Genomic DNA, 17,447 nt, shown 5'->3' on the forward strand with positions numbered 1-17,447 from the left:
AGAAAGCACTGCCAAATCAGAGACTCTGCGAGCAGAAGAGAAAGTGAGAAGAAAAAGAAAGTGTCTTCGCTGTCAACCACTGCAAATCTACAAAGTCTATAGGTTAAAATGGGGAAGCTTGCAGACCCTTAAGAACCAAAAACAAATCCCACGGTGCTACCGGTGGAACAAAAGGAGGCTGAACTCATAGAACTCCTTGGAAACCAATTCTAACATCTCATAATGAGGGAATCTTCCTCTGGAACCAGACTGACAGTGCAGAAACCTGCACTCTCAAAGTGGCGGAGTGCACTGTCTAACCACACCTGAAGAAAAGCCAGTACCCTGGAAATCCTGAACACTTTAGGATTATACTTCCTATGGGAACACCACTGAGCAAAAGAATGCCAAACTCTGTAATAGATGCGGGCAGAGGTAGGCTTCCGTGCCTTAAGCATCGTTTGAATTACAGAACTGGAAAAACCTTTTGCTCTTAGAATGGAAGATTCAAGAGCCACGCCATCAAAGCCAGACGAGGTAAGTCCGGATGCCGGCAGGGACCGTGCATTAGCAGAGCTTGCCATAGAAGAGGATACAGACTGTCTACGGATAGATTCTGTATGTCAGTGAACCAATGACGTCTGGGCCAAACCAGTGCTACCAGTATTACTGTTCCGCCTTCCTAATTTAATTTCCTGAGAACTCTTGGGAGGAGAGAAATCGGAGGAAAGAGATACGCTAGCTTGAAGACGCCATGGGATCTATCTCTGGTAGACCCCATTTGTTTGCAACAAAAGATGAAAAAGGGGTAGTATAAAGGTGCACTGGTCAAGTAATTGGTAATAAATTCCTAAAAATTTACTTTCATTAATTATATTAAAATGTTATATAATCCCTCAGAAGATTCGTGGACGGCGAAGTATTAAAAATAAAGATTAAAGCAAGAATTAAGAATTAAAATGATATGCCAAGGGTCGTGTCACTTGTTTGGGCAGATTCTCCTGTCTACAAGTCAATATTTATGTCTGCAGACAGAGTTTATGTGTTTGTGTTGTTCTGAATGTGAGGTCTCTTTTAAATGTACATGTGGCTCAAAAAATAATAAATATTGTACTGTACAAATTCCTCGTTGACACATATTTATATCTCATTGACAATAAACACAGTGATAACTCTATGCTACCAGTGAATGTCATATGCAGTTACTAGCGCATCTCTACTGGATAGATAATAGCAACTTAGCTACTATCTAGATGTATCCAAAAATGTTGCAATCTGATTCTGCAATATTGGCAACTAATGTATCAGTCTATCTCCACTGCACTCTGAATGTTGATAAGCAATATATCTGATCTATTATTGTTGTCTGTTACCTGCTATTAATTAAACAGAAAAAATAGTCTGACAAGTTATAACAAGCGTCACCTTCCCATCAGGAATATGATCAGATATAAATTATTCCTTGTATGACATATACCTTTATTTGCACAATAATTGTTTTAGTGCTATAAGACTGTTTAGGTATATTAATACGTAATTAATCAGAGTACATCAGTACACATAAATATGGCACTACAGTATCATTCTATGCCTGTTATACCATATTTATGTGTACTGATATAATGTACTCTGATTAATTACTATTTTTTGAGCCACATGTACATTTAAAAGAGACCTCACATTCAGAACAACACAAACTCTGTCTGCAGACATAAATATTGACTTGTAGACAGGAGAATCTGCACAAACAAGTGACACGACCCTTGGCATATCATTTTAATTCTTAATTCTTGCTTTAATCTTTATTTTTAATACTTCGCCGTCCACTAATCTTCTGAGGGATTATATAACATTTTAATATAATTAATAAAAGTTAATTTTTAGGAATTTATTACCAATTACTCGACCAGTGCACCTTTATACTACCCCTTTTTCATCTTTTGTTGCATCCATAATCAATGGTAGTAGGTAGCACACCTCCTTGATACATTAAGTATTAAGATAGAATATCTATCCATTTTGTATTTTCAAGGTGGTTATCGAGTGGAGTCTGTGCGGTGTTATAAAAATCTTTTTCACTATATAGACCCCATATGTTTATCAGGAGCTGAAACACTCCAGAAATGGAGAGACCACTCTCCGGTGTGTAAGTCATGGCGACTTAGGAAGTCCACTTCTCAATTGAGTACTCCTGATATGAATACTGTCAAGACTGGAAGATGACATTCTTTCATGGCTGTGTAACTTCTTGTGCCTCCCTGATGATTGAGGTAGGCCACTGTAGTCACATTGTCAGACTGAATCTGGACCAGCCTGCCCTGCAGCAGGTCCTGTGCTATGATAAGTGCCCTGTACACTGCTTGCAGTTCCAGAATGTTTATTGGCAGATGACTTTTCCGATTTGTCCATCTTCCCTGAAGGTGTGATAACCTGTCACTGCCCCATCCGCACTGGCATCTTGGGTGAGAAGCACCCAATTTGGAATCCAGAATGGGTGCCCTTTGTACAGATGATCCTCTCAGCCACCACAGGAGAGAGTGACGAACCTCTGGAGTGAGAATGACCCTCTGAGACCTTATTAGATGACACTGTCCATTCCACTTGGAGAGAATCAACCTTTACAGAGGCCTGAAATGGAAATGAGCATGCCCCACCAAGTCGAAGATGGATACCATTGATCCCAGGATCTGCATTGCTAACAGAATGGATACCCTTCGTTTGCGTAGCAGCTTGCGTATTCACAATGACAGGGCCACAATCTTGTCCTCTGGCAGAAACACTGTTTGTGCCCTAGAATCCAGCAACGCTCCCAGATGTACTATCTGCTGGTTTGGAGAAAGTGATGATTTCTTCCAATTGATTATCCAGCCGTGCTTTCGTAGGCAGGGAGTGAATGGCTTCCTGAAAGGTCAAGGCTTTGACTACATCTGATGGAGGATCTGTGCAAAAGAACTTCTGGGGAGGATGCCTCCTGAAAGTGGGCATACCTGAGATACCACTTCTCAGAACCAGGCACCTGCTGTTGTTTGATGCCAATAATCAGCAAACTGAAGCAGTTGTCCTCCAGCCCTGGGATCCCCCCCAGGAGGAGGCCCGCCCCATCAGGCCGAACATTTGTCATCCGGCTAAGAAGCTGGACGTCTTTCCGGGCCAAACCTCTTAGTTTGTTGCCTTGTTGTCTTGCGAAAAATAGTTAACCTAGAGGAAGACTGTTCCCTTGCTCGTCCCCAAGGACGGAAGGACCAAAAAGAAACCTGCCTAGACTTTCTAGTCGCCGTAGATGGCAGACCTGCCTTTTTGAAGCCGCCAGAGTAGCTATTATTTTATCCAACTCTGCTCCAAAAAGTACCTTTCCATAGAAAGGTAAGACTTCCAGCGTCTACTGCCACTCCTCCCAGATAGGAAGCTGCTTCCCGTATGTGGGAGATATATATCCTTTGTTCTCTGGTAGCATCTGGTAGAAGAGTCTTCCAATGCCCCCAGCTATTCTTCAACAGCTTTGGCTACCCAGGCTGCAGCCATAGCTGGACGAGTAACAGCTCCAGATTATGAAAATATTGCCTGAAGACATGCTTACATTTTCTTATCTGTGGAATCCTTCAGAGAAGATGCTGATGGAATAGGCTATGTAGCATTTCTGATTAAATGCATTACATAAGTGTCCACAGTAGGATGTACCTCCTGCTTAGTACATACAGAAGCTGGGAAAGGGTACAACAATGTTATTCTTTTATTCACATAAAATCGTTTATCTGGGTTACCCCATGCCTCATCCATAAGCTCAGTGAGCTGTTCAGATACAGGATACTCTGTCTTGACCACCTTTCCGGTGGTGATTAAACATTGGAGCCTTCTTATTATGAGTTGGTTCATCATCCTGAATATCTAGGACTGATTTAACCGCCCTCACCAAAGAAGGAACATCCACTGTGGACGGATGGTCCTCCTCCTCCGAGCTAGACCCTGGAGAGGAACCCTGCGCATCATCTGATTCCTCTGATGATGCGTCTGAATCCATATGTTGAGCAGACTGATAAAAAGATAACTTGCGCTTAGGCGCCTTAGTAACTACCGGTCTGCTTTCAACATTAGATGGTGCCATACTCTAACTAGAATGGCCATAAACATTTTTCCAGGAAGCATGCATAGGAGGGGCAAACATAGCATGCTGTGGACACCCCATCCAAGGAGGCATTGTGGGAGCAGCCAAACGATCCACAAACTGTTTAATTACCTGGTACAAAGAGGTTACCCAAGATGGCTCTTGTCCAGAGCAGGTAAACTGGACTGGTGAGGTGGTTCGTTAAAACAGACAAAACACGAACCATCCTTTACGTCCTGAGAGGGCACATAGGCCATACACTATTTACAATAAACCAGCACAGAGTGCTCCCTCTCCAGTTTTCCTTTATCTTTTGACATGGTTATAAAGGTAATAAAAGCAATGCTATGTGACAGCCTTCACAAAATCTCAAATGAATGCAAAGTACTCAAAGAAAAACCTCCACCCCAAAGGATGGAGAGAAAAAAATTAGAGTTATGATATAACATACCTCAGATCCATTGCACCAAACAGCTATAGCTTTAAAGCTCCCAGCATGCACTGGTTCTCCTCCCTATATAGCCCGTCCCCAGCCAGTTTGTAAACAAGCCTAATGACAAGAGACAAAGTGGAGAAGGAAGTACAATGTACCCATGAAACACTCAAAATACGAAAAGGAAATCAGTGATTCAAAAAGGCAAAGAACAGATCCCAACTGAGGCCAGGTTCGTCAGGGTGGGTGCCTTGTGAACCCTATGGACCTCGAAGAAAAAGAGTTTTATGTTAAACCAGGGTCCACTGGAACTACCTTGGGGACGTCCTAAGCAGTTCCCTTAAGGGACGCTGCTGATGAGAAAGGAGAATCCGCTGCCCAAAGGAAGCATCCTGGGAGGCAAAAGTATCAAGTGCATAGAATTTCATAAAGGTATGGATGGAAGACCAAGCAGCTGCCTTGCACAGGTGTTCAGCCGAGGTAACTGCCCACGATGGTCCGACAGAACGAGTAGAATGTGTATAGACCTGAGAAATAGTCGTATGCAGCCAGTCTGTTTGTTTGCTGACCAGCCTTGTTTGTGAAACTCATATAACACAAATAGCAAATCTGATTTCCTGATGGAGTTGGTACGATCCACGTAGCTACGAAGGGCTCGCACCACATCCTTGGAAGCTTCACAGGTAGAAAGGTTTGAAGACTAAAAAGCCGGGACTACAACGGCCTCATTCATATGGAAACTGGAAACCACCTTTGGAAGGTAACCCGCCCTAGTACGAAGGACAGCTCTATTTTGATGAAAAATCAAATATGGAGAGCGACATGACAGTGCTGCCAAGTCAGAAACTCTGCGAGTTGAGAAGAGAAAAAGTGTCTTTGCTGTCAATCATCTTAAGTCCACCTTATCCAAGGGTTCAAAAGGGGGAGCTTGCAGTGCACTGAGAACCAAGGATAAATCCCATGGTGCTACCGGAGGGACAAACTGAGGTTGCAGTCGGAGAATCCCCTGTAAAAAATGTTCTTACATATGTCAGGGGAGCAATTCTGCGCTGGATCAAAATGGACAATGCAGAATCCTGAACTCTCAAGGTAGCCAGACAAAGACCGAAGTCTAATCCAGCCTGCAGAAAAGCAAGTACTCTTGGTGTTCCCATATTTTCTGTGAGAACACCTACGAAAATATGAATGCCAAATCCTGTGATAGATGCGGGCTGAAGCAGGCTTCCTTGCTCTCATCATCGTTCATCGTCTGGATCACAGAAGTAGAGAAACCTTTGGCCTTTAAGACGGAAGCCACAAAAGGCACACCGTCAAAGCCAGCCAAGGTAAATCTGGATGTAGGCATGGACCCTGCACTAGCAAATCCGGTCATTGAGGCAGTGGAAGTGGACTGTGACATGTCAGATCGGTGAACCAATGTCTCCTGGGCCAGGCAGGAGCTATTAGTATTAACCTGCCGCCTTCCTGCTTGAACTTTCTGACGACTCTTGGGAGGAGGGAGATTGGAAGAAACAGGTATGCCACCCTGAAGTCCCACCTCACCGCCAAAGCGTCCATGAAGGCGGATGAGGGCTCCCTCATTCTGGACCCGTACCTGGGGACTTTGTGGTTGTGGCTTGACGCCATGGAGGTCTACATCTGGTAGTCCCCACCTGTCCACCAGGCGTTGAAAGACGTCCGGATGAAGAGCCCATTCTCCGGCGTGTATGTCCTGATGACTTAGGAAAGTCCACTACCTAGTTGAGGACTAATGGGATGAATACTGCTGGAAGATGGCATTCTGCCCACAGCAGAATGATCGCCACTTCCCCAATGGCTGCCGGACTTTGTGTGCCTCCCTGATGGTTCATGTAGGCCACTGTGGTCACGTTGTCGGACTAGATCTGGACAGGCCTGCAGTGAAGAAGGTCCTGCACCAAACTGAGCGCTCTGTGCACTGCACGAAGCTCCAAAATATGTATCTGTAGGTGACTTTCCTGAGTTGTCCACCTTCCATGAAAGGTGTGATACCCTGTCACCACTCCCCATCCTCGCAGACTTGCATCTGTGGTGAGGAGTACCCAATCTGGGGCCCATAACGGACGACTCTTGTCTAAATTAGTTGTCTCCAGCCACCAAGCGAGAGAAAGCCGAACCTCTGGCAAGATGCGGATCATCTGAGGCTTTATCCGATGATACTGACCATCCCAATGAGACAGAATCCATTGTTGCAGGGACTTGAAGTGGAGCTAGGCACAAGCCACCATATCGAATGTAGATACCATGGAGCCCAGCACCTACATTGCCAGGTGAACTGACACTCTTTGCTTGCAGAGTAGACTGCGCACACAAGACTGTAGTGCCGTAATCTTGTCCTCTGGTAGGAGAATTCTCTGGCCCAGAGAATCCAGCAGCGCCCCCAAGTGCACATCTGTTGAATTGGAGAAAGACTACTTTTCCAATTGATTATCCAGCCGTGCTCTTGTAAGCAGACAATGGTCATCTGAAAATGACATTGTGACAACTCCTGCGATTGTATCAACATCAGGAGGTCGTCCAAATATGGCAGTATCCTGACCCCTTGTCGTCGGAGATGAGCCGTCATAAATGCCATTATCTTGGTAAATACCCGAGGGGCTGTAGCCAGCCAGAAGGGTAGAGCCTGAAATTAATGTTGTTGATCTACCACCAATCTCAGGAATCTTTGATGGGATCGTGCAATCGGGACATGCAGATATGCATCCTGTATGTCCAGGGAGACCATGAAATCCCTAGGCTCCATTGCCAACATAATTGACCGTAGGGTATCCATACGGAATTTGGGCACATGGATGAATCTGTTGAGAGACTTCAGATTCAAGATAGGGTGGTGTGACCCATTTGGCTTCTGAATCAAAAATAAATTTGAATAATAACCCCTTCCCTGTTGCGTCACAGGAAAAGGGATTATGACTCCTGACCTCAGGAGGGCCCCAATAGACACCTGGAAAGTAGAGGACCTGACAGGGTCTAAAGGCAGGGTTGTACCAACAAACCTTTGAGGGGATGCTTTAGGAACATCATGGCATAACCTTGGGAGATCACCTCTTGAACCCAGGCATCTGTCGAGGTCTGATGCCAGGCTTGAGAACACTGTAGAAGTCGGCCTCCAACCCTGAGGCCCCCCTTGGGGAGGCTCGCCCCATCAGGCAGTGTGCTTACCGTCCGGCTTGGAACAGGAAGCTTGGTTGACCAGGATTTCTTGGTCTGCGGTTTCCTGTGGGAATTATCCTGTCTAGAGAAAAACTGTTCCTTTGCCTACTCTCTGGGCGAAAGGACTAAGCTGACGACTGCCTATATTTAGGGGTAATCGTAGATGGCAATCTAGCAGATTTACATGCTGCCAGAGAAGACACTATGTCATCCAGCTCTGGTCCAAACAGTACCTTCCCAACAAAAGGCAAAGACTCCAGGGCCTTCTTAGAACCTGTATCTGCCTTCCAGGTTTTTAGCCAAAAGGGATCTTCGAGCTGCAACCAAAGTTGCAAATACCCTAGAAGCTAAGATACCTGCGTCAATGAGCGCTTCCCCCATATACCATAGCTTCTCAGGTAGCATTAGGCATGCTATCCTCCAGAGACTTCGTCCATTCTTACATAGCCTTGGCTACAGCCATAGCTGGCCTGGTAATAGCCCCAGATAATGAAAACACTGATTTTAAATAGTTATCAAGTTTTCTATCTGTAACCTCTTTCAATGAGGATGCTGCAGGAATGGGTAACAGAGATCTTGATCAATCTAGTCACATGAGCATCTACTGATGGAGAAACTTCCCATTTGCTTCATTCACCCAGAGCAAATGGATATCGAGAGGTTAAATTCCTTGTAGTAAGGAAATGCTTATTTGGAATACACCATGCTTCAGACATGAGATTCGTCAGTTGCTCAGAAATAATCTTTAGCCACCTTCTGGACGCCTAAAGACCGGAGTCTTAGATTTCGGCGGAACTTCCTCTATACTGAGGACAGATCTAACCGCTCTCACCAGAGAGAAGACATCCACAGAGGATTGATGATCATCTTCCACTGAGTAAGACCCAGAACTCAGAGTATCAGAGTGTGATGAGGAGGTTGAGTCAGAATCCTGAGGCGACGTCTGAAGAGAGCCTCTCTTATGCACCACCTGCTGAGGGGCTATAGACGGCAGCATACTCTGACTATAGTGAGCAGAAGAATCAAACCAAGAGGGATTCATAGGGGACATGTACATAGAAGGATGCAACTGCTGTGGGTATCCCATAGCAGGGGCAGTATCGTGGGAGGAGCACGTGACGCTGCATCCCTGTCCACCAAATGCGACAAAACATGAGACCAGGAAGCCAACCAGGATGGCTCTTGTGTTGGCGCAGGTGTACAAGATAGAAAAGGTGGCTGTTTGCAACAGGCACTACACAACCTATCATGCGCAAAATCCTGTTCAGACAGGCCTGCCAAACAGGATCTACATGACTTCGGCACAGGAGGCTTATCCTTCTCACCTTTACCTTCAGACATGGCAAATGTGTGACATGTATAAGGTATACAGTGTAAATGTAATGTGACCCCTTCACAAATTAAAACCCCCACACACCTTTTCAGAGGGATGAGGAGAAACAGTGAAAGATATAACTGATAGTTTGAAAAATAAAAGACAGTATAAATACAGCAGCTAGCATGCAAGTCACCTACAATGCATAAATACAAACAACTGCTACTGCAAATTGACTCTGAATCAACTTGACTCTGAATCAACAGGGGTATTGGTAGGATATAGAGCAATATATACCAGACCCAGAGGAGAGGTATACAGGGAGACAGACAAGACCTCTGAGACAACCAGCTTTCAGCAGTACACACAAATGCGAACTGCGAGCATCTCACACACAAGGTGGTCAGAAGTAGAAACCCAGAGGCGGAAATCCGTAACCGGAAATTGCGTCTGGGTTGGGGGAGGAGCAGCCGGGGAGCACCTATCTCCCCTAAGATGCTATTTTGATGGCACTGGTACGCTGGCCTCACAGTAGTAGACGCTAACTAGTGCGCTCTAGTGTGTCTACAACCCATCCCCGGTGAAAGACGATATGGCCCCAGCTGCCTTAGTGAGTACACATTACACGAGGCCTTCACCTGCAGCCACCTCCGATGTGTCTCCTACACCGGAGGCCTGGACTGCGTCGTGCACGATTCCCCTCACAAGGAATCACATACCTGCCATTTCCGTGTATCCTATCATAGTCCGATAGTCCGTACCCCAGTGCCGCCGCTAGCTAGACCTCGCTGAGGCCCGCCGAAATCCATAGGGCATATTGCGGCACTGGCGTTTCGCCATGGTAGAAGAAGGAGTCGCAGTACCTGCGTCCTATTCGGCACTTAGTAACGCTAAACTCAAGTTAAAAAAAAAAAGTAAATCATAAACTAAAAAGCCTGGGACTGACTAGGCAGTCCCGCTGTTAAACAGGTTTGTCTGGATACTTGCCGCGCACCAAACAAAAAAACTGAATGCCTGTGGCTGGGTATATAGGGAGGAGGACCAGTGCATGCTGGGAGCTTTAAAGCTGTAGCTGTTTGGTGCAATGGATATCTCCAACTACATAACCCAAGGTAGTTCCTGTGGACCCTATGGATCCTGAAGAAGAAAATAGTGATAGTTATAATTGACAGACAGAAATAAAAGACAGTGTCAATAGCAGCTAGCAAACAGTCACATACAAAGCATATGTAATATAATTACAATGGACTCTAAATCAACTACACAAACACCAGGAATAGTAGGATATAGAACGCTGTACACCTTAACCACGGGAGAGGTATATAAGGAGACTGACCCCAAACCCTTCTAAGACCAACAGCTACAGCAGCGCACTGATAGCGGGCTGTGAGCGTCTCATATACACGTGCAGGGTAGGCGGAGCAACCCAAACGCGCAAAACCCTTCGTAGGGACTGCGTCTAAGTCAGGGGAGGTGCTGCCTGGGAGGCGCCTACTTCCCCTAAGCTGCATTAACCAGCTGGGTACACTGGCCTTATGGCAGCAAAAGCATCTGCTACCGATCCCCGGCGTCAAATAATAAGGCCCCAACGGTGTAGTAAGGATGCGAACAGTCTCTGTCACTAGAAGCAAGGACTGCCACGCGCGATTCCCTGTAAGTGAGGAACCGCCTTACCTGACATCTCCATGCATCCGGTTGCAGTCTGGGTCGCAGCATTGCTGCTAGCAAGCTCAGCCGAGAACTGCTGGAATCATTAATCCAGTTACTGGTGTTGCGGCTCGGCAGGGGTAGATGGAGTCACAGTACATGCGTCTTAATTCAGACGCTCAGTACTGCCAACCCAAAAACATTGAAACAAAATAAAACATAAAATAAAAGCTTACGACTTCCTGAGCAGTCCCATTACAAAGGTGCGTCTTGATCCTGTCACACCAAATGAACTGAAGACGTATGGGTATATATGGAGGACACGAGGCATCCTGGTAGCTGAAGCTTTAAGTGTTTGATGCCTGGATCTCTCCAACCATAATATCCCCATGGTATCCCTGCGGATCCCTATGGACCCTGAAGAAGAAATAAAAGCTTAGGACTGCCTGAGCAGTTCCGGTACAACAGTGCATCTGAGTCCTGTCGCACCAAACAAACTGAATGCCTTTGGCCAGGGGCCGAGTATATGTGGAGGAGGACCAGAGGCATCCTGGGAACTAAAAGCTTTAACTGTTTGGTGCCTGGATCACTCCAACCACATTATCCACATGGTATCCCTGTGGTTCCCTATGGAACCTGAAGAAGAAAAGACACCAGCATGATCTGACCAAGAGAAATAAGTTACAACTGCTGCCTGTGACTATTTCAGATAGAGATTGTGAGAACAAACCAATGTCTATGCGAGTGTTAGCCTTAAACATATGATTTTTAAGGTGTCATAAAGGGACAGCTTAGAAAGGTGGGCTAACGCAGTTAAAGAATCTCGAGAGCGCACAGTATTAAAGTCCCCCCTGATTATTATGTGACTCATCTGTACAGATAAGTCCTGTAAAAAATAAAAAATGTAGACCTGACCATGATTGGGGGCATAAAGGGGTATAATATTTTTTTCATTAGGACTACACCTAAAGGGCCTCATACATCTGGCAGCTGATTCACAGATCAGCCCGGAAACCGTTGTTCAGATATGCTGACACGCAGCCAATGATGGTCACCGATCTTTCGGGAAATCTGTGAAATTCAATATGTTAAATGACCCCACTTTGCTGATCACGATCATATTTTGATCATGATCGGCAAATCAGTGAAATCCAACATGTTGGACTTCACTGATACCACGACCCTGACGTCTGGGGATCGGGAAATTGCAGAAATGTGTCACTAGTGTATGAGGGCCTTAATTCAGTCCACCTACATAGGCTCCTGGCTATCTTTCACCTGTAAGTGGAGAGTAGGCTGAACTAAAAGACCGAAAATAAAAATACTGCAGCTAGCCTTTGATCTCTCTTCACTATTTCTGTCCACTGTGTGATGTGGTAATGTACTTGAGCTTGCAAAATATCACTGAAGCAGCCAAGATAGGGGGGGGGATTCCGCACAGCATAAGAGAAGAGTGTGTTTAAAGAATTGCCCAAGAAAAATTGTACTGGGTTTAAATTAGGGATGTGCACCGGCAATTTTTTGTGTTTTGGTTTTGGATCTGGATCTTTCTTCGTGTTTTGGATCTGGATTAGTTTTGCCAAAACCACCCTTCCGTGTTTTGGGTTCTGGGTTTTGTGTTTTGGATCTGTATTTTTTTTAAAAAAAGCATAAAAACAGCTAAAATCACAGAATTTGTAGGTTTTTCAGCTCCTATGCTATTATTAACCTCAATAACCTTAATTTCCACTCATTTCCAGTCTATTCTGAACACCTCACACCTCACAATAGTGTTTTTATGTCCAAAAGGTTGCACCGAGGTAGCTGGATGACTATGCTAAGCGACACGAGTGGGCGGCACAAACACGTGACCCATCTAGGCGTGAAACTGCAGTGGCAGACAGGATGACAGTTTGAAAAACTAGGCCCCAAACTGTACATAATGCAAAGAAAAAAAAGAGGTGCAAGATGGAATTCTCCTTGGGCCCTCCCACCCACCCTTATGTTGTATAAACAGGACATGCACACTTTAACAAACCAATCATTTCAGCGCCAGGGTCTGCCACACAACTGTGGCTGAAATGATTGGTTCGTTTGGGCCCCCACAAAACAAGCTGGCAATTAATCTGTCCCTGCACAAACTGGCTCTACGGAGGCAAGATGTCATCCTCATCCACCGATTCCTCACCCTCTTCAGTGTGTACATCCTCATCCTCACAGAGTATTAATTCGTCCCTGCTGGAACCACAGGTCCCTCTGTACGTTCTGGAGGCTGGTCTCCCTGGAAGAGTTGATAATTCATTTTATGAACATCATCTTCTCCACATTTTGTGGAAGCAACCTCCTACGCCTTTCGCTGACAAGGTTCCCGGCTGCACTAAACACTCTTTCGGAGTACACACTGGAGGGGGGGGGCAACTCAGGTAAAATAGAGCCAGTTTGTACAGGGACCTCCAAATTGCTTCTTTTTCCTGCCAGTACAGGTACGGACTGTCTGACATGCCTACTTGGATGCTGTCACCGATGTAATCCTTTAACAGACAGACGCACACTTGTCGCTGCTGCTTTGAGGATGCAAGTGCGGCTACAGCCCACACAATTCACAAAGACAGAAAAAAAAAAAGAATATTTTTATTGTTTGTGGAGCGCACTTTGAGGGTTACACCACCCTTTGACAGACGCACGCTTGTCGCTGCTGCTTTGAGGATGCAAGTGCGGCTACAGCCCACACAATTCACAAAGACAGAAAAAAAAAGAACAATATTTTAATTGTTTGTGTAGCACACTTTGAGGGTGTCACCACCCTTTAACAGACAGACGCACGCTTGTCGCTGCTACTTTAAGGATGCAGGTGCGGCTTCAGCCCACACAATTCACAAAGACAGAAAAAAGAAGAATATTTTTATGGTTTGTGTAGCACACTTTGAGGGTGTCACCACCCTTTAACAGACAGACGCACGCTTGTCGCTGCTGCTTTGAGGATGCAAGTGCGGCTACATCGCACACAAGTCACAAACACATTAAAAAAATAGTTTTTTATTTTTTGGAGCACTTTGAGAGTTACACCACCCTTTAACAGACAGACGCACGCTTGTCGCTGCTGCTTTGAGGATGCAGGTGGAATCTAGACGGGATTTGGAACCGAGGACACACTACCTCCATCAATTGTCTAAATCCCACTGCACTAATGGCGGATACCGGACGCACATCTAACACCAACATAGCAGTCAAGGCCTCAGTTATACGTTTTGCTTCAGGATGACTGCTGTCGTACTTCATCCTCATCGCTAGGGACTGTTGGAGGGTCAATTGTTTAGTAAAAGTAGTGATGCTCCTACTTCCTCTCTGGGATGATGAACAACTCCCAGCAACAGCACTAGGAGGAAGTGGTTCTTGATCTTTCCCTATTTTATTTTTATCGGAGAAAGTTTGGTCCTCCATTTATGTTATATTGATATATACGTGCGGCTAAAGCGCACACAAACACAGTAAATATTTTTTTATTTTTGCTGGAGAGTAGTGCACTTTGTGGGTTACACCACCCTTTAAGAAATGAGCCAGCCGGCTCTTTACTTATGGGACACAGGCGCACGCTTGGCGCTGCTCCTTTGTTGATGCACGTGCAGCCACAGTGCACACAAGTCACAAACACAGAAAATAATTTTTTTTTTGGTTTGGACTGGAGTGTACTTTCGGGGGTTACAGCACCCTTTAACGGTCAAGCCAGCCGGCCCTTTACTTATGACACAGGCGCACGCTTGGCACTACTTTGTTGATGCACGTGCGGCTACTGCGCACACAATTCACAAACACAGAAAATAATTTTTTTTTTGGTTTGGACTGGAGTGTACTTTCGGGGGTTACAGCACCCTTTAACGGTCAAGCCAGCCGGCCCTTTACTTATGACACAGGCACACGCTTGGCACTACTTTGTTGATGCACGTGCGGCTACTGCGCACACAATTCACAAACACAGAAAATATATTATTTTTTTAGCACTTGGGGGGAGCACCCCTGATGGACAGAGCACCCCCTGGACAACACTACAGCACCCCTTTAGGACTGGGACACTGCACAGGACTTTGGAGTGGACACAGCCCCTATGGAGAACTGACTGCACAACACAGTCCAGCCAGCCCCTATGGACTTTGAAGTAGTGGACACAGCCCCTATGGACAACAGCAGCACAGCACAACACAGCCAGCCCCTATGGACTTTGAAGTAGTGGACAACAGCAGCACTACACTACACTACACAGCCCTAACTCCCACCCTCCCTCTTCACTGTCCACAGCCGAGTGAGAAAATGGCGCCGATGCGGGTACCTTATATAGAATCCAAAACCCGCGAGACTCGGAAGGCGGGATGATGACGTTTTGCCTCGATTTCAGATACGAGTCAGGCGGGAAAAGTTGAGCCTGACTCGGATCGGACTCGGATCGGGGGGGCTCGGATTTCAGAAATCCGAACCCGCTCACCCCTAGTTTAAATACACAATAAGGGGTAAATTTACTAAAGTGAGAGTTTTCAGAAGGGAGTTTTAGAAGAGATGTTGCCCATAGCAACCAGTCAGATTCTAGTTATCGTCTAGAAGGTGCTAGTTAAATATTAAGTAGAATCTAGTTGGTTGCTATGGGCAACATCTCTTCTATAACTCACTTCTAAAAACTCTCACTTTAGTAAATTTACCCCTAAGTATAGTGGAGCCAATTTCTTTGAAAACAAATAGCCCTATCAATCAATCACAGAGCTGGTGTCCATGTGTAATCAGCACTACGAGACACATCATTACTGACCTTATCATGGTAATACAGAAATAAATACTTGCCATCTCTATGATTTTTGTTTTCTTTCCGGTTTTCTTCTTGACAGTGAAGATATATTGTGCCAACACCACTCCTGCAAGAGCGGCGCACATGCCTGCGCTGGCCACTGCGCCCATTTTGGCAACAGAAGTTCTGTCCATGATGAAGTCACTCTCTCCTACTGTTTGGGTAAGTGGGTGTATTTCTATGCCCAGATAAATCATATATACATAAGAATATGTGCATGAGTGCAAATAAACCAATGGACAACGTGCAAATTAGATTCTGAAGATATGCCTATAGCCATTACATTGTATTTCTTAAATATATACTGTATATACGCACAGGCAGACAATGCCAGTGTATTGAGGTTTATTTGTACCTCTGTGCTGTGATCAGGTTCACATAGCAGACTTCTAATGACCAACGCTGCTGGGCTATTTAAGACAGGCAGAGCAGCTGCACTGTACTGGTGAGTGGCTATGGCCGGCAGAGCTGTACGTGGTGCTGGAGGAACAGGACAGACCCCGATCACTGCCCGGGAAGCTACATATGACGTTTGTCTGAACTTCTGAAGTGACAGTTTCAGCACTTCCGTTTCCGTTCCCCACGTGTTCCCTGGGCTACAACTCCGCCCACTGCTAGTAAATCATATTTCCTATTGGCTGTTAGGCAGCTATACGTCACGGGAAAACCTTTTGTGGTTTACAGCTTCCATAGCTCCGGGAATCCCCTCGTTGCTATGGTAACCACGGGGCATGCTTCCTATGCTGCTAAATGCACTGCCACTGATTGATGCATAAACAACAAATACTTCATATAGGATGAACAATATCATACATAACATAAGGATAGCTACAAATAACATACTGGTATAAACCAATGATTATATTGATAAAATGTTATGACAATAGAAAGGTAGTGGAGAGATCCCCTTCCGTAGATGTACAATGACTTAATCAGTAAAGCTGGGTACACACCTATACAATCGTCGGGCCGTTCTTTCAATATCGAGAGAATGGGCGCTGGATTGTATAGGTGTGTACCCTGTCCCGATGCAGGAGCATAGCTAATAAACAGCTGTTAACGCTCCTGCAAAGGTCGGGATCGGGAGGTCGAATCGAATATATTCTGTTTAAATATGTCGGCTCAATCTCCCGCTCCTATAGAAGCCCGTACACACTGTGCTATATCTGCACAGTGTGTACGGGGCTCACAGGCAGCTGATAGGGGGTTACACTGGGGGCAGACTGCACAGCTGATCAGGAGAGTTTTACACGATCAGTCTGCATACCCTCCAACTATACCGTTTTAGCCGGTACAGTACAGTTTTCTAATGGTCTGTACCGGCAAACGGGGCTGTACCGGGTTGGTACACTCACCAGATTTGTTAAGCAGCGCTGTTGGGACACAGGACTCCCGCAACGCTGCTGAGTGACAGCCGACCTCCGTGCTCCTCTGCCCTGACCGCCAGCGCCGGTATACAGAACATGCAATATATTACTGCAAGGTCTAAACTAGCCAGCGCCCGATGCCTCCAGCTCCCATGGACACACCCCTTTACCCGTGACAACGCCCCTTTATCTGCGGCCACGCCCCCCATGTACCGGGTTCATACTGGGAAATGTTGGAGGGTATGAGTCTGTACTCGAAAAGGTGTGTACCCAGTTTTAAGCTGGGTACACACCTATACAATCGTTGGGCCATTCTATCGATATCGAGAGAACGGCCGTTGGATTGTATAGGTATGTACGCTGTCCCGATGCAGGAGCCTTAGCTGATAAACTGCTTATAACGCTACTGAAACGTCCGGGATTGGGTGGTCGCATCCCATGATATTTATCCGGCCGACCACCCGATCCCATAGAAGCCTGTAGACACTGTGCTATGTCTGCACAGTGTGTACTCGGCTCACAGGCAGCTGCCAGGGGTCACACTGGGGCCAAACTGCACAGCTGATCAGGAGAGCTTAACCTGATCAGCCACTGATTGTACATGTGTGTACCCACCTTTACTG

General features: G+C 45.8%; 1 protein-coding gene across 3 annotated transcripts in view; it reads right to left on the reverse strand.

Moving 5' to 3' along the window:
- NT5C3A (5'-nucleotidase, cytosolic IIIA) overlaps positions 1 to 15,998 on the reverse strand; it is a 69,141-nt gene extending 53,143 nt beyond the window's left edge. Inside the window, exons 1-2 of one of the 3 annotated variants that reach the window (XM_088464391.1) lie at positions 15,813 to 15,998; positions 15,454 to 15,635 (exon numbers count right to left, since the gene is read on the reverse strand). In XM_088464391.1, coding sequence (XP_088320517.1) covers positions 15,454 to 15,591 — 138 coding nt within the window. In that variant the 5' untranslated portion in view covers positions 15,592 to 15,635; positions 15,813 to 15,998. Of the gene's footprint in view, positions 1 to 15,453 lie in introns of all 3 variants that reach the window. The other 2 variants (XM_088464396.1, XM_088464387.1) reach the window with 2 other exon arrangements.
- Positions 15,999 to 17,447: the final 1,449 nt, after the last annotated feature.

This window comes from Taudactylus pleione, unplaced genomic scaffold (genome assembly GCF_031769625.1).
Source record: "Taudactylus pleione unplaced genomic scaffold, aTauple2 ptg000054l, whole genome shotgun sequence".
Lineage (NCBI taxonomy): Eukaryota > Metazoa > Chordata > Amphibia > Anura > Myobatrachidae > Taudactylus > Taudactylus pleione.